Raw genomic sequence first — 23,279 nt, 5'->3', positions numbered from 1 at the left:
TGAATACAATATACATGTACATGTAGGGTTGTTCTTGAAATTTTAATAATTGCGAATTTACAACCTATTGAAAACCATTTTTAAAGAGGCTTTAACTATCCTATAACTATACAATGTATTTGTATTTGTGGTGGTGTTTACAAAGATTTCTGGAGGCCGAAATTGCCCATTAATACACTGTAGGTACCGGTAGATCAATAAATTTTCAGTGACCGGTCCATTGTATATGTATGTACATTATTTTGGACAAGTAGATGAATCACGACTACAATGTAGGATATTGTTAATGAAGTTGTATGCATTGCAAATTGACAACCTATTGAAAACGCAGTTTTAAAGAGGCTCTATCTTACATGTATGTATTCTGATTTAATGGTGGCTTTTACAGCATTTCCTGGAGGCCAATCCCCCCCCCCCCCCAAAAAAAAGAAGGTAGATTCAATTTGACTGTGCCGTGCATACATGTATCACATTATCAAATTCAATGCCAACTTCAAGAACCAAGTTGTTTCAAGAGCAGCTCGAATAAAAGATATGTTTTGATTTCAAACTTGTGACATCGATACCACAACAAAGCTCACCACAAAAGGCTGACTGACTGACTCATGTCGCCATGGCAACCATGACTTTGAGTCAGTCATCACCATTGTGTTATTTTTATGAGATGTCTGTGAAACTAAAGAAAAATTTTGAAGAAAAACAATCTTGAGGTCACTCTAAGGTGATGCATCCTTGGTATTTAACTGATATTTTAAAGTGATAAATTTGCAGTTTCGTTGGTGGATTGTGATGTATAGTTATGGGTTTGTCATCTACAAAAATATCATAACATGTCATTTCTGATTTTCTCTTAAGTGCCTTCTCCCTTGGGGCACTACTCAAAATAAATTCAGGAAAACCTTGTCATAATAAAAGTTGCAAATTTAAGAATTTTAAAGCTTTTTTTCAATTTCAAAATTTCTAGCATCAAATGCAATACAACTGTAGTCATGAAACAAGAATGGAATCAGTGTGTGCAGAAATCTTTTGCCCTTTCTACACATGTATCTTGCAAATTTTGTAGGCCGTACTCCGAATAGCCAAACCACAAAATGTGGAGACGTTGTTGCGAAAGGGTTGACACTGTCCTATTCGATGACATCGAGATTACATCTGCCCCTGTACTGGGACCAAATATTCATGAAGGCAGATTGAATATCAACAACAAGAAATCAATCTTGTAAGGCAGGGGAGGATGCATTTCATGTGTCTTGTCTACCCAACCCCATATCAGCTTCAAATACCTACAATGCGCTAGACCAGAGCTCAGAGCTGACCATCCCTTGAAGTGAAAGAAACAACAACAAAAAAGTGACGAGGATTGAAGGCAATTTTAATCAGAGAAGGACTCTGGTTTCTTCTGTAAGGGGGGTGGCGGGGTTGGCACAAGAGTTTTTTTATTTCATTCTTAAACAAACAGACAGAAGGTTTTCACATTTATGAGCAACTTAATTTGTTGTCTCAAATTTATACCAAAAGGCACAAGAACAAAACGGGTGGGGGAGGGGGCCAGGGGGGCTCTGTTCTTTGTGTATATTTGCACTAGGTTTACATATGTGCCAGGAAGGGGGAACTTGCCCCCTTGCTTACCAATTCCATATGTAGATCCATCAATGATATTACAAGTAGAATTTTTTGAAAGTTCTTCACACAGATTAAATAGTTTAAATTCTGGGAAAAAAACTACTGGTACACGATCTTGAGTCATAAAGTTAACTACATATACTGTTAGTAATCATCATCAAATTAAAGGTTCCATTCCAAGAGATACTGCCACAGCCAGCATGCTGAACAGTTCACTCCCATGCCCCGAACAAAACACACAACCTTCCATTAAATTCTATTGACTTTTCAGTCTTCAAAACATCCTGAATGAAATTCACTGATTCCATTGACACAGCCATGCCATGCATGGCTGTCTGCATTATAGATGAATACTTGTCGCTTATTGAATTAAAGTTCACGGCACGTTCCATCTCACTGAAGGGAATAACATCTCTTTCAGCAACCATTAGGACTTTTTAAACAAAAAAGAATGGAATGGTTTGACAGTGACTATATGTATGTGTAAAAAGTAGACTGAGTATTTATGTGAGTATACATGTAGTTAATAATAATAATAATAATAGTGGGTTCTTGTATACTCAGTCTACGATGTACTGCAGAAAAAGAATTGAGAATCCTTTTGAATCAAGTATCATTTATAAGTATTTAGTGTAATTCCCATATATCATAACCTTTCAGTTTCATCTACATGTGAAACTACAATGTGTATGTCATGAACAAGCTAGACAAAATGTTTTTAAAACAAATCCAAGCAAAACGATCAAAAATTTGCCTCTGTTTTTTTTAAAGAAACATAGTTTTTGTAAAGCAATATTCACAGGTATCTACAGCCTTTTCACACACAGCTGAAATTCTATAAACATGATTAGTTTAAAGGGCTTTAAACTAATCATGTGTACATACGACATCATTCACACACAGAAATTTCAGTGCGATTGTTAATCGTTTGGTGATTAACTACTGCTCTTAAACTGCGCAGTAGTGCCATTGCGCATTGAAGGTCAGATCATATCAAACAAAGCACGTGCTCTATCCAGTTTAAACACGTTTAAACCGTTCACACACAAAATGTCAAGCTCTCTAGATACGAACTCGTATCTGCAGCCTGCTTTGAGGGGAGTATGAATCGCGACCTCGTATCTATCCCAACATCGTATAAACGATGTTCACACAGGGAAAATTTTCTTTAAACGTGTTTAAAACTGTTGAGTTAAACGTGTTTATACTAATCATCTCTAGATACAATGAATTTTAGCTGTGTGTGAAAAGGCTGACTAGTCTTACATGTACATACCGTATTGAAAATGAGATAACTGGCTGGGAACTATTGAAAATATTGTTTCCCTTTAATTTAGTTTCCTTCCATGAGCATGTTTCATATTCATTGTCATAATGTCATTATTGGTTTGTGCTTGATTCGAAAAATTCATCATTCATGAAGATTTATGAAAATTAACCCAAGACAGCAAAAGAAAACATGTACATTCCGTCCAGAATTTTTTTCCCATGATGACAGCCGTATCTCGACCAATTAACCCAGCATTTTCCAGGTTTAATAGTCAATTAATATCTCAAACTCTGCACAAGATGATTAACTTGCTTTCAGCACAGCATGCAACCCTGCTCAATCATACATGACATTTCCAAAGGGCTATACTTCCTCATAGTTTTGTATATACCTGGGTACGTACAATAATACACTGTAGTTAAGTGTCAACTGTTGCAGAAAAATGACACATTTTCACTCCAGTGTTGAAAGATAAAAGGGTCTAATTCAGCTTAATGTGTTGTGAAATGTACCAAAAAACATCAATTAAAATTAAATGATGAACCTTGATGAAAAATTGCTTTGTGGAATAATTGACTAATTTGAAGTTTCTTTCAGAAATGAACAAAATGAAATAACAAATGCTATACATGTACATGTACAATGTATGCAGCAAAATTGGAATAAGTAGGGTAACAAATTGAACTTGGGGTGATATCATCTAATCTAGACACCCCTGTGATAAGATAAATGTTTTTATCATGACAAATTAAACATAAACATTTGTAGGTCAAATAAGCTGACCTAAGTATAGCTTTTTTTATCTCATGGAAATATAGTGTAACCTGTTAGAAATATGTTTGGCATATATATCAGATCATCTACATGCATATAAACTATAAATTACTTCTTTCCCAGACAAATTTCTATATTTCAAGCTTGTTCATACAATATGTGTCTCTGTACAAGTCCCTCCAGCTTAGTTTTTTGTATGTTTCTTCATATTCATTTATTCATGGTTTCATAGGTTTAACTTTAAATTACATTTGTGAATGGTAGCCAATGGCTTAATAGCTCACAATTTACATATTGATTACAAAACATGTAAGGATATATTCAACAAAACTAAATTTACAACAACATACACGTTCATATTTTAATAAACCAGTCAAAAAAACATAATTGATACAAATTTTCTTCTACTAAAAAAAAGCTGTAACATGCCTAAAGGAAATTTCAAATTGTGACTTCATCTACCCTCCTGAAGTGAATATGAAATTGCAGTCCGTGCACGTAAATCAAACGGTAATACCTAACCACTGCTGACACGGACGATGCTAAATTGGCAATCACGCCTGGGTCTTGAGGAATTCATTAGGGGTGCTCCATTTATAAAACTCAATTATCAAACTCCTACTCGCCCCAAGGGGACGGCACAAATTGGACAAATATTTGACGTAGTACAGGTACTTAAGAAACGACAGTAAGGGGGCGTTCTATTTTCTTTTCTTTTTTTTGCACTTTAACTCATCCATGTAAAGAAAAGACAAACATTTGTGTTTGGGGATATTTCATCTCACATCTTTAAATGGTAAATGCTATATAAGAATCTGGATTCACACAGTGCTTAATAAGAAATACCATCTCTAAGTGCTTTACAGTCTATACTATTACCCTGGTCATTGGATTGATGGATACAATCAAGCACAATGTGCACCATCTCTACTCCCTGAAGAGTATTCCTAGCATACATGTACATGTATATGGTGACTGTGAGGGCATATGGCAAATACTAACACAACTGCTTTTGTCATCCTACCAAGTCCCCATTTCTCTTCTGGGTATGGAGTGGCAAATATAGATTAATGCCTTGCCTTGTCACATGCTTAAAACTCACTACACACTGTACATGTATTTGGTATGAGGATTTGGTCTGTGCATGTACAAAGTACAGGCTGTAAGCGATTGAAGTGCTGAGCAGCAGCTGAAATACAAAACCTACATTACACAGGCTGAGATCAAATAAACCCTTCTTGTTGTGTCGTCAAAGGGCAAATACCAAATGTATAGAGTAGCAAGTCCTAGAAGCGCGCCAATTGAATAACTACATACCTGCCTGCGAGCTATTGCAACCATAATGTTACTGTTAGCAATATAGAGTACAGCGTGAATCACAGAGAGATTTTGGTTATAAACTTATAATCTGTGCATTTACTGCATTATTGTACCAGCCAACCTTTCACAATAAAAATTTAGGAATCTCTCAAGGAAAAATTAGGAATACAGTCAATTTTGTATCCTTCGCAAACAGAATATTTCGGGGAAAGAGAGAAATCTAGGGCTCAAAACAATAACTTGAAGGCCAAAAAACAGGAAGCTACATGTACGCATTATATGTGACCCAGGCGAAGATTCAGGATTTTGTTAAGGGGGGGGGGGGCATACTTCGGGATATTGTGAAAAAGGGGTAGTCTTATGAGAGAAAAAATCCAACAGGTAAGAAAAAAACAGAGGTTAGCACTTAGCAGTATTGTTGGGGTGGTATTTTTAATAGGTTATAATAGGTTATAATTGTAACAAAGCACACATTTAGGATTGTGTACAAAAGGTACAGTACATTGTATATATATGCTACTTGAAACTTCAAAGAGGGGCAAAAGTGGTTGTGCCCCCTCCCTAATTTGGCTGTGGTATAGTAGTAGTTTTAGTCATAAAGCTCTTTCCACAAAAAAAAAACTTCCTCATGAGTTACAACTTTTCTATTTATGCCTAATTATGGCTACAAGTAATCAAAAAAGCTATCAAAAAAAAAAATATTAACAAAATATAAACAATCTGATCTACACTGAAGTGTACATACAGTACATGTAATTTGTCAAATCTGACAAAAAGGTCATATTTCTCTCTATCTCTAAGAATTAATGGGCTGTCCAATAACGGAGGACCAAGTAGATGCAGCAATCTCTCAATTAGTGAACAGCCTGATTCATTGATCTGCTTGTAATGAAGTCCAGGAGGGGAGGAACAAAGAAAGAAAATCAATATATATCACTCCAATCAAACAGTGACTCACTCTAACACATGTTACCAATGCTATAATGAATTCAACTCTAGCTATAATGTGTGAACAGTGAAATAGACTATAATGTACATGTACTATGTAGCTCTAAAGAGTTCAATTGGTGCACAAGTTAATTAATTAGAGTACATATTGCAAAAATGAGCTATCAATGCACACTTTCGATAATTAAACACTTGACTGACAAAGATGGAAAGTGAAAGGAGACGATACATTATTGCTCAAAATGAAACGGCAAATGTTCTCTCATTCAATGTAGTGTGCAATGTGCATAAAGAGTTGAATTGGTGCACAAGTTAATTAATTAGAATACATAATGCAAGTACATGTATGTTCTATCAATGCACACTTTCGATCATTACACACTTGACTGACAAAGATGGAAAGCGAAAGGAGATGATACATAAGCAATAATGATGATCAATTTATTGCAAAAAATAAAGCAGCAAATGTTCTCTCATTCAATGTGTGCAGGAAAGAGTATCCACCATGAACCTCATCTCAGGTTTATGTACAGGTAAATTATCATCAATACAAACATTACCTCACTCTATTAGTACTACTCCATTACTATAATTACATCGGCTCTGCTTATATATCATTAACATTATTGGCCCACCACAAACACATTCATACATGTACATGTGCAACCTCATTATCAAACATTAGCAACACCATCATAAACATCAGTATTATTTTCGTTCACCATAATTACTTAGTTAAGGTATTTTACCAAAATATTGTGAATGAAAAAGACAGATGGAAATGGAAGCCTCATATATATACTCCTGTAAGATACTGGTATGAAGCCTGAGACAAAGATATGACAAAGATAATCCTCTGATGAATGCTGAAACTTGCATGCCTCGGTTTTCATTATGATTTATCATCTCCATCATCATCATCATCATCACCAACATCACCAACATCAACATCTCTTCCACCATCACCACCACTACCACCACCACCTGCCAAGCCCTACAACCACCAGCCCCACCACAACCACAACCACAACCACCAGCCCCACCACTGCCACCACCAAAATCACCAGCCCCACCACAGCCACCAACACCACCACTACCACCACCACCTCCTCCACTAGGCACTGTATCATCACAATCATTCATAAATAATTATATTGACATCTTCCTAACCTGACCGCACTGTCAGCACCAATCTACATGCTGGAGCGTCATCTCAAGATCTACACCTGACCTGATTCATTCGTCTGGTATTACCATCAAGGGATATCAATAAACTTACGTTCAAATAATTTGAACTTATAAATGTACTGCTGTTATATTAATGATTTCTATATTTTGTTTGTTTGAAGGTATGTTTGTTTGTTTGTTTGTTAGTCTGTTTGCTGGTTTGTTTGTATGATTGTTGGTTTGATGGTTTGATTTCATTTTTTGTTCTTTTTAGATGAGTGAGTTTTGTTTAGTTCCAAAGGGGATGATGCATTCTTTACTGTTTTGTAAGACTTCATTTTTTATACTCCTCCCCCCATATTTAAACAAAATATATATGATTAATGGCTGGAAATAATATTTCCTACCATGTATCTAGCTTATTAAGATGTTTTTATGAAGTACATTGTACATGTAGTACTTAATAATGGAAGTTCTATCACTTCAATGCTAATGACATGTCATAATAGCAAATTAGCAAAACAAAAACTTTCAGTGGATAAAGTTTGTAGAATGATAACAATAATCATATTCTCACTAAACAACAAAGATATGACAAAGATAATCCTCTGATGAATGCTGAAACTTGCATGCCTCGGTTTTCATTATGATTTATCATCTCCATCATCATCATCATCATCACCAACATCACCAACATCAACATCTCTTCCACCATCACCACCACTACCACCACCACCTGCCAAGCCCTACAACCACCAGCCCCACCACAACCACAACCACAACCACCAGCCCCACCACTGCCACCACCAAAATCACCAGCCCCACCACAGCCACCAACACCACCACTACCACCACCACCTCCTCCACTAGGCACTGTATCATCACAATCATTCATAAATAATTATATTGACATCTTCCTAACCTGACCGCACTGTCAGCACCAATCTACATGCTGGAGCGTCATCTCAAGATCTACACCTGACCTGATTCATTCGTCTGGTATTACCATCAAGGGATATCAATAAACTTACGTTCAAATAATTTGAACTTATAAATGTACTGCTGTTATATTAATGATTTCTATATTTTGTTTGTTTGAAGGTATGTTTGTTTGTTTGTTTGTTAGTCTGTTTGCTGGTTTGTTTGTATGATTGTTGGTTTGATGGTTTGATTTCATTTTTTGTTCTTTTTAGATGAGTGAGTTTTGTTTAGTTCCAAAGGGGATGATGCATTCTTTACTGTTTTGTAAGACTTCATTTTTTATACTCCTCCCCCCATATTTAAACAAAATATATATGATTAATGGCTGGAAATAATATTTCCTACCATGTATCTAGCTTATTAAGATGTTTTTATGAAGTACATTGTACATGTAGTACTTAATAATGGAAGTTCTATCACTTCAATGCTAATGACATGTCATAATAGCAAATTAGCAAAACAAAAACTTTCAGTGGATAAAGTTTGTAGAATGATAACAATAATCATATTCTCACTAAACAACAAAGATATGACAAAGATAATCCTCTGATGAATGCTGAAACTTGCATGCCTCGGTTTTCATTATGATTTATCATCTCCATCATCATCATCATCATCACCAACATCACCAACATCAACATCTCTTCCACCATCACCACCACTACCACCACCACCTGCCAAGCCCTACAACCACCAGCCCCACCACAACCACAACCACAACCACCAGCCCCACCACTGCCACCACCAAAATCACCAGCCCCACCACAGCCACCAACACCACCACTACCACCACCACCTCCTCCACTAGGCACTGTATCATCACAATCATTCATAAATAATTATATTGACATCTTCCTAACCTGACCGCACTGTCAGCACCAATCTACATGCTGGAGCGTCATCTCAAGATCTACACCTGACCTGATTCATTCGTCTGGTATTACCATCAAGGGATATCAATAAACTTACGTTCAAATAATTTGAACTTATAAATGTACTGCTGTTATATTAATGATTTCTATATTTTGTTTGTTTGAAGGTATGTTTGTTTGTTTGTTTGTTAGTCTGTTTGCTGGTTTGTTTGTATGATTGTTGGTTTGATGGTTTGATTTCATTTTTTGTTCTTTTTAGATGAGTGAGTTTTGTTTAGTTCCAAAGGGGATGATGCATTCTTTACTGTTTTGTAAGACTTCATTTTTTATACTCCTCCCCCCATATTTAAACAAAATATATATGATTAATGGCTGGAAATAATATTTCCTACCATGTATCTAGCTTATTAAGATGTTTTTATGAAGTACATTGTACATGTAGTACTTAATAATGGAAGTTCTATCACTTCAATGCTAATGACATGTCATAATAGCAAATTAGCAAAACAAAAACTTTCAGTGGATAAAGTTTGTAGAATGATAACAATAATCATATTCTCACTAAACAACAATCTATAAAACTGTGATGAAGAATATCCAATAATCTGATGGTGTTAATGATGATGATGATGATGATGATGATGATGATGATAATGACGATGATGATAAAAAAAAAAAGGTGATGATGATGACAATGGTGATGATGATGAGGTGGTGGTGGTGGTTTTGGTCAATCAAAATTAATTCACTCTAAATATAATCACTAGAGCCACTTTAAAAACTGTCTGTACTTTAAATTAGAAGCCATACATCGCTGGCACAGAAAAACACCATATTTCACAGATACAACCCAAACACAATTACATTTCAACTCCCTCTCGTCAAGTTTCAGATAATTACGAAGATGACAAAAACTTACCATATAACATGAAGCACAAGAAACACAATCGCCGGAACCACCAGATCATCACTGCCGACCGACCAGCGGCGGCCCAGCGCTATCAACCCCGGCATCTCGGCGGCGAAAGATCAACCCACTTCCGCACTTGTCAAACTAGATCTCTCGCGGACACAAACTCTTAAAGATCCAAGCGACACTTGCACTCCAAATCGCAGTAGAAGAAACCGATTATAATCCAGTTAAGTTATCCTTAGGTCTGGGTACATCTAGCGGAATATGCACACCTGTTAGAAATCGTTGACAATTCCATGATTTTAGCTCCAACAAGTAAGAATATTGGTTGTTGTGATCCCTTTTGCAGGTGTACGAATTACAACCGCATCTAGGTACCGTATCGTACCCCGTACACGGAATCTTTGATGGTAGAATGTTACCCTTCGTATTTGTCGATGCCCCGATCCGCGAAGTGCCCGCCCGTAAATTGGTGTTTATTTACTCAATGAAGTTTCTTTATGGAAAATTGTACCAGCTCCCTCTCTCGGTAGATGCATGAAAGCTTTGCCCCATGATTTTGAGATTAGTAGTAGTGGTGGTGGTTATTTTACCTGACTGCTAGTAAGCAACCAGAGGACCGACGGCTTTGAGTTCCTCTCCGATTTTATTTTATTTTTTTGTATTTTTTAATTCTTTGTTTTCTGTTATTTCTTTTCTGCATTCTTCATTCATGCATTCAAGCATTAAATCTAAATCAGAATAATTTTCGTGTCAGAGAGCAATATTTAGGTGTGTGTGTTACTTGAATTATTGAGGCCGGGCATCCACACACCCATTTTTGTTTTATATATTATGTAACAAACGTATTATGTAAAGGGAACCTTAATTACAAGCATAATGCTTCCAAGGTTTCCTCCTCATCACTGCAGATTATTGTTAGCATTATTTGTATTTAATGAATTGCATAAAATCATTTTTTACTTTTGTAATACCTGGTACTACTTATCTACCGGATACCTTGTATATGCGTTACTTTGTAAATTCTTTTCATGTGCAGTAAATGTGGAAATAAAACCTAAATAAAAAATAAAGTATAATTGATCATTCGGCCTGCATTTATAGTTTATTGATTGATTGATTGACAAGGTTTATTGATAACATTTCAAAGTCACACCTCGAAGATGATGTATCTTGAATTAACACATGAAAATGAAACAAATGAAATACATGCAAATGGTATGATATAAATTCAGTAGAGAAATTGAAATAAAAGGAGGAAAATTAAAAAAAGGAAGAACTTGAAAAGAAGAAGAGAAAAATAATTGGGGAAAAAAAATCAAAGACAGAAAGAAGGCAACATGATTGATTGTACAATAACAGCTTACGATTGAAGTGTTTATAAGACCAGTGATAATTTAGTATACAGTCAAGTAAAAAATTAAGTAATGAAAACCGTTTACAGTGGAATAATTGACATGTGATTTATTGTCTTGTCCCGTTTTCGTCTCTGTTGGCTTAATGCCTTATATAAAAATGATCTTTCCCCATAAGATTTTTTTCACAGTTTGCAACATTCTTTCTAGATTTTAAAGTATTAACAATTCAATGATAAAGCAAAATGATAGAAACGTTGATAAGTTAACAATAGTAAACTTTAAAATTGATATGAGACTGAATGGGCAGCCAATGTCAATTGTTTAAAACTGGGGATATTGATTTATGTTTCTTTGTTCATGTTATGAGTTGCGCTGCTACTTCTTCCCCCCCCCCCTCTCTCTCTCTGTCTCTCTCTCTCTCTCTCTCTTTCTCTCTCTCTCTCTCTCTCTCTCTCTTCCTCTCTCTCTCTCCCTCTCCTTCTTCTTGTTTTTATCTTTCTAGTTTCTACTTCTTTTCCTTTTTAATTGAAAAAATTAAGTTGGCGAACAAAAAAATAGCTGTGATGGGATTATCAGAAAGTGCGAATTTTTGTCTGAATATTGTTAAACTGTTATTTATTTAGTCGCTCATATATTGCATAAAATAGCCTAATCGGCAAGTGTGGCTTTCATGACTGATTAGAATTAAAGATTTAACTGTAAAGAGGACCTTCCAAATCGATGTGTTTTTAAACCTGGGACTTTATTGATATACAGTACCACGATAGCCTCTCGCCTCCCAGTGCGGTAGGCCTACCCAAAACCATTCTTCACCGTCTCTGATATAATTTCTCTTTAAGAATCCTATTTCTAGAGCTGTAACTGGGGCAAGCGCGTATATAGCCAGGATTTCATTTTAGGGGGGCGGTAATGAGCACGCGAAGCGTGCGAATCACTTATGTGATAGGTGGGTGCAGGGAGGCTTTGAAAGAAGACGATTCGTTGTACCTTTCTCGACTCATAATCCTTGTCTGAATTCAGTACCTCCCCCCTCTCACGCGAAGCTTTGACGTTTCATTAAACTATTAGAGAAAAGAGACGATTCGTTGTACCTAATTTCCCGACTCATAATCCTTATCTGTATTCAGTCCCCCTCCCGCGCGAAGCGCGGAAGCTTTGAAAGAAGACGATTCGTTGTTTATTTTTTTATTTATTTATTTATTTTTTTTTGAAATATATTTAATCAGGATATCAAGAATCAGATATACATTGTAGATACAAAATCTGTTTTACATCATGGTCCTGAACAGGATAAAAACACGGAAATATAAATAACGAATATCACCAAAGCTCACAGGCAAAGGTAAGAACAGTATAAAACTAACATATAAGCATAATACGCATTAAAAATAGTAAAAAGCACAACAAAACAAAAAAACAAACAAAAACGACAATGAAATAAATGAAATTAACAGTGGAAAAAATATCAAATCACATTTAATAAAAGGCATTAAAATATCACCCTAAAAAATAGAAGAGGAGAGAAGATATAAGGAAACTGGTAAAAAGTAAAGGAGGAAAGAGGGAAAGAAAGAAAGAGGGGAGAGGGAAAGAAAGAAAGAAAGAGGGGAGAGGGAAATGGAGAGAGAGAGAGAGAAAGAGAGAGAGAGAGAGAGAGAGAGAGATAAGCCATGTCAAAGCAGTAAATGAATCGGCATTGTATTACACAGGTTTAAAAAATTTGTCCTTGTACATACGTTTAAAAACATCGATAGATTTAGCATTTTGAAAAGCAGAAGGTAGACTATTCCAGATTTTACCTCCAGCGTATCTAAAACAATTCTTAAAACATTCAAGATTAGGCTTAGGTAAAACAACATTCAGCGTATTGGCAAGTCTAGTGTTAAAACCATGTCTGTCAAAAACCATTTCCACTTCATTGCATAATCGTACTGGGGCTTTTCCATGAATACAGTTGTACATTATACATGATAAAAAATAGTCCCGTCTAGTGTCAATGGATTGCCATTTTAATGAATTTATTATACTCAAGCTATTTACATTATAATCAAAATTCCCTACGACAATACGTGCAGCTCTTTTTTGCAGTCTTAAAAGAATATTTCTGTTTTGTAAAGAACAGTTTCCCCATACGGAACAAGAATAATCTAAGATTGGCTGTATGGTACATTTGTATATTCTATTTAAAATGGAAGAGCTTAAAAATTTACTGAGCTTTCTCAAAGTAAAAATCGTCTAACTTAATGATTTGGTAAGAGATTTAATGTGGATATCCCAAGATAATCTATCATCAATTTCAATCCCTAAATATCTGATACTTCTTACTTGTTCTATTGTTTCAGTATCAATATGTACCTTCAGACTTAATTCATCGTTACCTCGTGTGTTACTACTCAACAGCATAATATTACTCTTATTAGTATTAATACGTAATCTATTTTTACAATACCATTCATTTATAGCATACAAATCTGCTTGGAGCTTAGATGTAATGACATTAATATCCATATCAGAAACATATAAGACAACATCATCAGCGTATATATTACATGTACTTAATCGTAAGCAATCAGTTATATCATTTATAAAAACAAGAAAGAGTGAGGGGCCTAAAATACTCCCCTGGGGAATTCCTATAGTTATGTCCTTTGATTCGGACAGTTTACCATGACAATAAACTGCTTGTTTCCGACCAGATAAAAAGCTAGAAAACCATTTAAGTTCAGTATTTAAAATACCATACTTATTCAATTTGGACAACAAAAGTTCATGGTCAATACAATCAAAACATTTAGAAATATCAAGAAAACATGCACCAACTTTTTCCTTTTCATTAAAAGATTCGTACCAGTCATCAATGACTCTATGTAAACATGTATTCGTTGAATGATTTGGCAAAAAAGCATATTGGTCAACACTAATAAGATGATTAGTCTGCAAGTAAGATAAAAATTGAGACTGAACTTCCTTTTCAAGCAGTTTAGCAATATGACATACAACTGAGATGGGTCTATAATTTGAAATATTATTTTTATCGCCTTTACCTTTATAAACAGGCGTAGTTCTGGCCAATTTCCAATCATTAGGTAAAAATCCACAATTTAAACTTTCATTAAAAAGACAATTAAGAGAAATATTAATATAAGGAGCTGAGATTTGAAGTAATTTTCTATCAAATTCTAAGATATCAAGGCTACTCTCTTTCGACAATAGAGAGAGATTATGTTTAGTTTTCCCGGGACTAATTGATTTCAAGACAAAGGTATGTATACTTTCAGGGTGGTTCCATGATAAATCGTGATTACTGAAAGTTTCTGAAATCTTTTTACCAATATTTACAAAATAATCGTTCAATTTATTACTGTCTAAATCAGATGGTAAAACAGAGTCTTTTTTCCCCCTTCCAGTAATTTTGCTTAACTCCTTCCATAACTTCTTACTATCATTACTGTATCTCTCAGATACTGAATCAAAATATTCTCTCTTCTCTTTTCGTATGAGCTTGGTGACTGAATTCCTGAGATTTCGATATTCAGTCAATAGATATGGAATTTTTAGTCTATCGTATTTTTTCTTTAAGTAGTCTCTTTTATAAATGAGTTTAATAATATTAAAATTTATCCATGGGCAGTGCCTAGTTTTAACCCGACATTCTTTTACAGGAGCATGTTTGTTACAACAATTTAAAAAAGCCTGTTTCCATTCAACCCACTTTTCTCGTAGGGGAATACAAAAAGTACAATTATTATTAAGTACGTCAGAATGTTTTAAATCATAAATAAAAGCATTCTCGTTAAAATTCTTATAGTCTCTAAATCGTACTACATTATGAACATTCTTAGAAGTATTGTTGACATTTATACATGTGTATATAAAGTAATGATCACTTAAGGATATCTTAGCTACGTCACTTAGTATATGCTTATCTGGTACAGAAGTAAGAATATGGTCTAAACATTTAGAAGAGGTGCCTGTAACCCTGGTGGGTTTATGGATCAATTGTGTTAATGAGAAGAGATTTTCAATCATATTAACAGGATTATCACTTAAACTTGCAGCATCAAACTTATAATCATAATTAAAATCACCCAATATAACTAGGTCCTTATCTTCAGATGCTACTTTCTCAAAAATATCAAGCATATTATCAAAATAAGAAGAGTCAGAATTCGGTGGTCTATATAAACACCCAATGATAAGTTTATCAGATTTCAATGATAATTCAATCCAAGTGGCCTCTACGTTAATACTTAACAAGTTATATCTTTCTGAAAAAACAATGATATTACGAATATATATACAGACACCACCTCCTCTAGTGCTGTTATTCCTGTCTCTTCTTATTAAGTGATAACCATCAATTTTAACTACGCTATCATCTATCATGTCATGCAACCATGTCTCAGTAAGACATAATATATCAAGATTGATCTTAGAGGTCAGAAAACGAATTTCGTCTATCTTCCCATGTAGACTTCGAACATTTAGATGACCAATTTTTAATCCTTTTACTTTGGAGAGTTTACTAGCACACTTGTCATGCTCATTAGGAATTGAAAGTAAATCACTTTGCTTCAAAGATACTTCGCTTTCAAAGGCACACTCTTCCTGGCCTGTAACCTAGTAATGGCACATTTTTTCTTTGTGTCCGTATTGTAAGCATCGTCGGCATTGAAGCTGGACACCATGTTTGCATTTATGTTCACGATGGTTGAGTTCGCCGCAATAAGTGCAGCTCGCTGAAGCGTAGTTGTAAAAGGTGGGCGGGGCTGCTACCGAAGCGTAGGAGCGGCGTTGGCTCTGGTTGTATGGAGAGGGGAAAAATGCGAAACCTTGATTCTGGTAGAGGTCATGGTTAAAGAATGTAGATAGTCTGGGATGATGGTGGTTGATTGTCGGTTCATTCAGAGGTGGTTGCATAGGACGCGAAGGGGGTTGTAGAAGCGGCTGGTAACGGGATTGGTCCAATTGTGGGTTCAGTCTACGTTGAGGGAGGGGTGCTGGGAAGTCTGAAGTGGGCGGGACAAACTGCATACGTTGATGAGGAGGAGGGGGTTGCGGTGGATACATGTATTGAGACTGAAAAGCGGCCGATGATATCTGATCTTGTTGACGATCTGACTTCTGGGCGGGTGGTGGGGTTCTCCGCTGCTTCTTGGGGGAGGGGTTGGTCTTCTCATTCTTAGGAGTATCGAGAATAGCTTCAACTGCATGTTGGACTTTTCTCGACTCATAATCCTTGTCTGAATTTAGTCCCTCCCCCCTCTCACGTGAAGCTTTGACTTTTTATTAAATTATTAGAGAAAGAAGACCATTCGTTGTACCTTTCTCGACTCTTAATCATTGTCTGAATTCTGTCTCCCCCCCCTCTTGTGCGAAGTTTTGACGTTTCATTAAATTATAAGAGAAAGAAGACGATTCGTTGTAACTTTCCCGACCCTTAATCCTAAATTTGAACTCAGTTCCCCCTTCCCGCGCGAAGCGCGGAAGCTTTGATGATTCGTTGTACCGTTCTCGACTCCTTTTCCCTTTTTCTTCCTACGTCCTCTTTTTTTTTCTTCTCCTCTTTCTCTCTCTTTTTTTTTTGGCCGGCGTTTTGGGGGGGGGGGGCGACCGCCCCCACCGCCCCCCCCCCTGGCTACGCGCCTGAACTGGGGCACTTCATTGGTAACTTTATTTACATTTGATTCATTTATTCATATATTTTTTTCCCTCTGTGGCAAATTCATTGATGAAGGATGCAAACCTTTGCCTTTTGGGGCAACAACCTCAGAGAGAGAGAGAGAGAGAGGGGGGAGGGAGGGGGGGGGGAAGGAGTGAGGGAGGGAGGGATGGAGGGGGAGAGAGGGATTTCCCAAGTAAACTTGTTGTCAATTCTTGGTAAAGTTGTTGCCAAAATGGTAAATGTGATGCTTTTTTAAAAACCAATTTGGTAAATTTGTTGCCCAAAGCAAGGGAGGGAGGGAGGGAGAGGGAGAGGGAGAGGGAGGGGGGGAGGGATTTCCCATGACATGTAAACTTGTTGCCAATTCTTGGTAAAGTTGTTGCCTGTGATTGGTAAAGATGTTGCCAAAATTGTAAATGTGTTGCCCAAAGCAAGGGAGGGAGGGAGGGAGGGAGGGAGGGAGGGAGGGAGGGAGGGAGGGAGGGAGGGTGGGAGGGAGGGTGGGAGGGAGGGAGGGATTTCCCATGACATGTAAACTTGTTGCCATTTCTTGGTAAATTTGTTGCCTGTGATTGGTAAAGGTGTTACCAAAATGGTAAATGTGTTGCTTTTTTTAAATAACCCAAACTCCATTTTCATCTTTGGCTGGCAAAATCTATGTCGCAACCTGGAGTAGATACAATTTTTCAGGTTGATCGTTTCCCATTATCATTATACGGATTTGCCCAATTAATGCTGGCATCGATATCGTATATCTACATGGCTTCTTTACAACAGATGCAATATCAAGTTCATGAATCAGACAGTACTCGCTCTGGCAACGTCACTACATGACTGTCAAGCGGGTTGTCTCGACTTGGACTGTCAAACCAACTCTCCAGGTATTGTACTTCCGTTGCCAGATGAATACCATTGACAGTGTTAAAGGCTCACAATGCTTGGCAGAGTTGCATGTGTCTTTCTCCCTTGGTATTGTGCTATGAAATAGTTGTTGGTGAAAGCTCACCTTGGTATTTTACTTTTTTTCTGTCATTTACATGCGCTAAGATGGCAGGTATTTAAGCCTGTCGACAAATTCTTTCAACCCAGCTCGAGGTTGATTTAAATTGATTTTGATTAGCCCTTGAACTCTAGCTTGAAAATTATTCGACGAGGATCAGATAAAGTAAATGTAGGTTGTTGGTCGGAATCCTCGAGCATAAGTATTCTCTATGTTGCTATTACCTTTTTGAAATAGTCACCAAACACCATCCCTGTAACATTAAGAAAAATGATCAACGTTTACTGATTAAACTGATTTTTAATTAGTTCGTAGTAATTCTATGCAATTCTGTTTCTTCTGACGGCTAAAATCAATGACATTCCCAAAAATTGGTTAAAAAATAGGGACGGAATCCCTTCTAGAGAGGAGGGGGAGTAGACTGGGGCGGCCCAACATGGCGTAGACATACATGTAGGCCTTCTACACTTAGAACGATCCCCCCCCCCCCCCTCCGGCCTTTCCAACGAGGGGGGGGGGGGCGTACAACGGCTCCATCTTGTGCTTGATACGCCAATGAAAGAGAGAAAAACTTGGTCAGGATCCAATATTTACCCGCACCAATCAGACTTTTCAGACATCAATATTGGGCAGGGTGTCATCGTTAATTACAAGATTGCTTATGACTCAGACCCCATTCTCACTCACTCCATTGGACCGGCTTTATATTAGCTAAATCGGTCTAACGTGAGTGTGAAGAGGTACGCCAGAAACCAGAAGCGTATACCTCTGCATGGACCATTCCAGAAGACCAGGCCGGGTATGTGGTCTAGCTTCTGGACCGGTTCTCTTCCACCGCTCTAAAGTGCAGAGTGGAAACAAACCCTGAAAGTGAGTGTATGTTCTCCGGAAAGTAATGAGTTTTGGAAGTAAGGCAAAGAAATATTTTCGGGAAGAGGTAGAAATTGAAGAAAGAAAATACATGTACATACATGTAGTAATACAAGTGGAAAGGTGAAATGCGGGGAAGAAACAAGGAAAAATAGAAAGATAAAATGATAAATGATACATAGCCTAGTCATAATGAAAAGAAGAGAAGATGGAAAGAACAAAACAAAGAACAGAGGGACAGATATGAGATAATCATAATAGTAATAGAATGATAAATAATAATAATGATAACAATAATAATAAAAACGTTGCTTATCTAATATAAAGCGCTTACCACCAAAGCGCTAAAAAAAAAAAAAAAAAAAAAAATCTACTCTCGCCCGATGAGGGACTTGAACCCGCGACCCTCTGATTAAAAGTCAGATGCTCTACCGACTGAGCTAACCGGGCTTCGACAAAGGAATGAAAACATAGAATAAGATCAGCAAATACAAGTAGGGAATAATGATATTATGGTAGAAGGAAAAGCAAAGAATAACAACGAAATTTTGTTTCATTCTCATTCTTACTTGTTTTCTTATTTTTCGTCTTTCTCCTCCTCCTCTTCATCTTCATCATCATAATCATCATAATCGTCATCATCATCATCATCATCATCATCATCACCCCTTTCCTCCGTTTCATCCTCTCCTCATTTTCTTCCTTCTTTAATTGTCCTCGTCTTCCTCCTCTCTTCTTCTTCTTCTTCTTCTTCTTCTTCTTCTTCTTCTTCTTCTTCTTCTTCTTCTTCTTCTCCTTCTTCTTCTTCTTCTTCTTCTGGATGGTGTGACAAGAAGGGAACTATTCTACACCTCTTTATCGAGTGTACTTCTATACAACCGGCCTTGGATCTTCTTCATCATCTTCTGTCAAGTCTTCTACCCGAAGTAAACATTGACTTTGACCTCTACTGGACTCTGGTTCCACATGCAAGAGGTCGTAACAGGGAGGCCGTGCGCCTATCCAACTTTTTTATTGTCATTCTTAAAAGCACATTATATTGGCTTTATCGTACCTCTCGTTTTCTTGATCCACTTCCTTTTTGGAAACTTAGAATCAAGAACAGAGTCATTCTTGATTATGAATTTCACAAATTACAAAACAATTTGGTGTTATTTCATAAGATATGGTCGTACAATAATGTACTCTTTCTTTCAGATGATATTGATCTCACATGGTTGATTTAATTGTTGTTTGTGATAAGTTTGTCTTGAGAAGAAGCTCATAGTTGGAAGGTATGAATTCCCATAATTTAATCGTTTTGAAACACTCTATGGATGTGTAATCATTTGTAATCAGTGTTTAGTACAATTTATGTTTTTTCTCAATTTCTACCGTCGAAATTATTGTTTTTTTATGAATTGTTTAATGGTTACTTTCTCATGTATTACGTACTACTTGTTGTTGATTATTGGTATATGATTCACAAACACTTATTATATTAAGTGCATCACTGTTATTTTTTTTATCTGTTTTAATTATTATATGTATTGTAAATAAAGTTTTACTTTCAAAAGTAAAAAAAAGTCTTCTTCTTCTCCTTCTTCTTCTTCTTCTTTTTCTTCTTCTTCTTCTTCTTCTTCTTCTTCTTCTTCTTCTTCTTCTTCTCCTTCTTCTTCTTCTTCTTCTTCTTCTTCTTCTTCTTCTTCTTCTTCTTCTTCTTCTTCTCCTTCTTCTTCTTCTTCTTTTTCTTTTGTCTTGCTCTTATTATTCGTCTTGTTGCTCTTGGTCGTCTTTCTTCATTTTTTTCTCTTCTTCTTCTTTTCTTCATCTTCCTCCACCTATTCTTCTTCTTCTTCTTCTTCTTCTTCTTCTTCTTCTCCTTCTTCTTCTTCTTCTTCTTCTTCTTCTCTTCTTCCTTCTTCTTCTTCTTCTTCTCCTTCTTCTTCTTCTTCTTCTTCTTCTTCTCCTTCTTCTTCTTCTTCTTTTTCTTCTTCTTCTTCTCCTTCTTCTTCTTCTTCTTCTTCTTCTTCTTCTCTTCTTCTTCTTCTTCTTCTTCTCTTTTTCTTCTTCTTCTTTTCTCATCTTCTTCTTATTTTCCTTCACACCTCTTCCTCCTCCCTGAACAGAAGAACTGTTTCTCCAACATGAACTTTTCTCGAACTCTTTCATCACCGCTCTGTCCTATCATTGTTCTATTATTTTGGCTCTTAAAAAGCATTTAACTACGATCGTGTTCCCCCCCCCCTCCCTTCTCTTCCTTAAACTTGGCTCCTCATCTTCAATCTACCTGTCCAATGCGATGCCTAAAACAATTGTATGCTTCAAAGAAGGAAATTAAGCTTATCAACCGATGGGTCTTCCGTGCTTACAAGTTACAACAGCCTCTAATTGAGTTTGTTGAATTAATCAATGAGTCCAATGATGCCAAGTCAGAGGAAACAGACGTCCAAACTTGCATTTTAACACCGTCTTCAATAGAACTGAAGGATACGAACTGCCGCAAGGTGTTCCAGCCCCGCCCACTTTTTTGCTTGGGAAGTAAAGGTATAAATACGGTAGATTCTTGTTGGAATCTTCAGTGCACATTGCGACCCAAGATCAAAAGAACACCAGCTCAAGAACTGATAAAGTAGCATCTTCTTCTCAAGTTCTCTCTTCTAAATCGAAATGGCTTCATCTGGAAAATTAATCTGCCTCTTCGCTCTTATTGCAGGTAGTTTAACTTTCTGTCTTTATATATTTATATCTACTATAGTTTAATAAACTGTTGCACTTTCCCTTGATTCTAGCTGTAAGTGGCTTAATATTTAGAACTTAGAAGACGTCACAGAAAAAAATTATTTCTACAATGCTCAGGGAGTTCTGTTCCATCATGCTAATTTTTAATGCATTTTATTTGTGTTTTGTCTTTGAGAAATGCAATTCTGTGCATGGGTTATGGTATCTGGTGCACGCTAAGATCTTGAATAGTTCTGCTGTATCATTTTTGTTAATAGATTATAGAAAGAAAAATACTGCTAGATATCTTTTTCACAAGGCCTTTTCACAATCCGACAAACGTCCCCTTTTTCTTGTGGCTAAATTTTGAATATACCCCCTCTAAAAATGGTTTAGTGAGGCTCTTGAGTGTGCTACTGATCTATAACATAGAAGTTGAATAATCACATTTCTCTTGATTTTATTTCTTTATCTCAACAGCATGCTGTCTGGTGACCGAGGCAAGGAGATCAGGAAAGACGAGGGAAGTCCGCCATGTTGTTGGAGCACCTGCACCACAGAAACAAACCATGTTCGACTTCCCATTCGATCAAACCGTCGTCGGGGGCTCCGCCGCTGGAGGCTCCGTGGGGGCGTCTACCAGCGTCTTCGGCATGGATTCAGATTCAGAATCTTCCGAAGAATCCGACCTCGATATGGACACCGATATCAATGATGTCGACGCTGCTGACACACCTGCCATGGTCGGCGTTAACGGCAACCAAGTTGGCGGTAACCTTCTCCCCTTCCTCAGCGGCGGAAGAGCCGGCGGAAGAGCAGCGGCCCCTGAAGCAGGAAATGCGGACCAGCTGTTGAGCAGGACGTCGGGCGCGTCGGGTCGTGGTGTCGGCATCGCCTTCGCAGTGATGGGTCTTCTCACCGTCATCGTAGCAGCTGCAGCATTCACCCTCAAGAAATACCGACATAGCATTCCAGTTCTTGTCCGGGTCTGATAATTGAACTTGTTATGAGGATACTCTAATGAACGATTTCCTTGTTGTCAATTAAATGCAACCGTTATCTATACTGTCGGTTAGTCTCCGAATATTGATATGAATCCAATATGTTAAGAATCATGAAGTTCGAATAACTAATGCTGAGGTGTTGGTTAAAAAATGAATTTTCATTGTATTAACATTTTGCTGCTCAATTTTATAAATAATGATGATCTGTGAGTTTGTAATAATACATTTCTAATGAACTAATACTCCATCTTTGATATTACATTTTTGTACTGTCATGGTATTGTATATTTTGTTCAATAAATGTTACATGAATCAACGTTATATAATGCGGACATGGACTACTTATTAATTTACCTGTTATAAATCAGAACTTTGTGAGATTGTTAGAATGTGTGAATGGGCGTATGATTAGTGGATAGAAGGTGAATTGGTTTGAGATAGATGGATGAATAAGTGAATTGTATTGTATAATAAGTCATTATTTACAGGTGGATGAATGAGTAACTCTATTCTATAATTGACTAACGGGTTGTTTGTTTAATTCTTGCAAGAGTTGTTGGATGAAGGAAGGAAAAATTGAAGTAATCGACTGATTGCTGAATGAATGGATCAACAAATTATTGATATAAAATTGAGTTTAAAGTTTGACATCTTGTTGCTCCTTCTTCCTCTTCTCCATCTTCTTCTCCTTCTTCTTCTTCTTCTTCTTCTTCTTCTCCCTTTCCTTTCCTTATTTCTTCTTTCTTTCTTTCTTCTTATTCTTCATTTCTTCGTCTCTTCTAACGTTTTGTTGTTTTCCCTTCCTTTTCTTTGC

General features: G+C 36.7%; 1 protein-coding gene and 1 non-coding gene across 2 annotated transcripts in view; both read right to left on the bottom strand.

Moving 5' to 3' along the window:
- LOC576637 (sn1-specific diacylglycerol lipase alpha) overlaps positions 1-16,296 on the bottom strand; it is a 117,164-nt gene extending 100,868 nt beyond the window's left edge. Inside the window, exons 1-4 of the mRNA XM_030988248.1 lie at positions 15,933-16,296; positions 8,772-8,894; positions 7,853-7,975; positions 6,879-7,056 (exon numbers count right to left, since the gene is read on the bottom strand). Coding sequence (XP_030844108.1) covers positions 6,879-7,056; positions 7,853-7,975; positions 8,772-8,894; positions 15,933-16,296 — 788 coding nt within the window. The remainder of the gene's footprint in view (positions 1-6,878; positions 7,057-7,852; positions 7,976-8,771; positions 8,895-15,932) is intronic.
- Positions 16,297-19,138: 2,842 nt separating this feature from the next.
- TRNAK-UUU lies at positions 19,139-19,211 on the bottom strand. Its single transcript has one exon. It is a non-coding gene; the product is annotated as a tRNA-Lys (tRNA).
- Between the last annotated feature and the right edge of the window lie 4,068 nt (positions 19,212-23,279).

The sequence above is a fragment of the Strongylocentrotus purpuratus genome, unplaced genomic scaffold (assembly GCF_000002235.5).
Source record: "Strongylocentrotus purpuratus isolate Spur 01 unplaced genomic scaffold, Spur_5.0 spur5_scaffold_17, whole genome shotgun sequence".
NCBI lineage: Eukaryota > Metazoa > Echinodermata > Echinoidea > Camarodonta > Strongylocentrotidae > Strongylocentrotus > Strongylocentrotus purpuratus.
The sequence above is the reverse complement of the archived record's forward strand: the minus strand, read 5'-3'. Positions and strand labels throughout refer to the sequence as shown.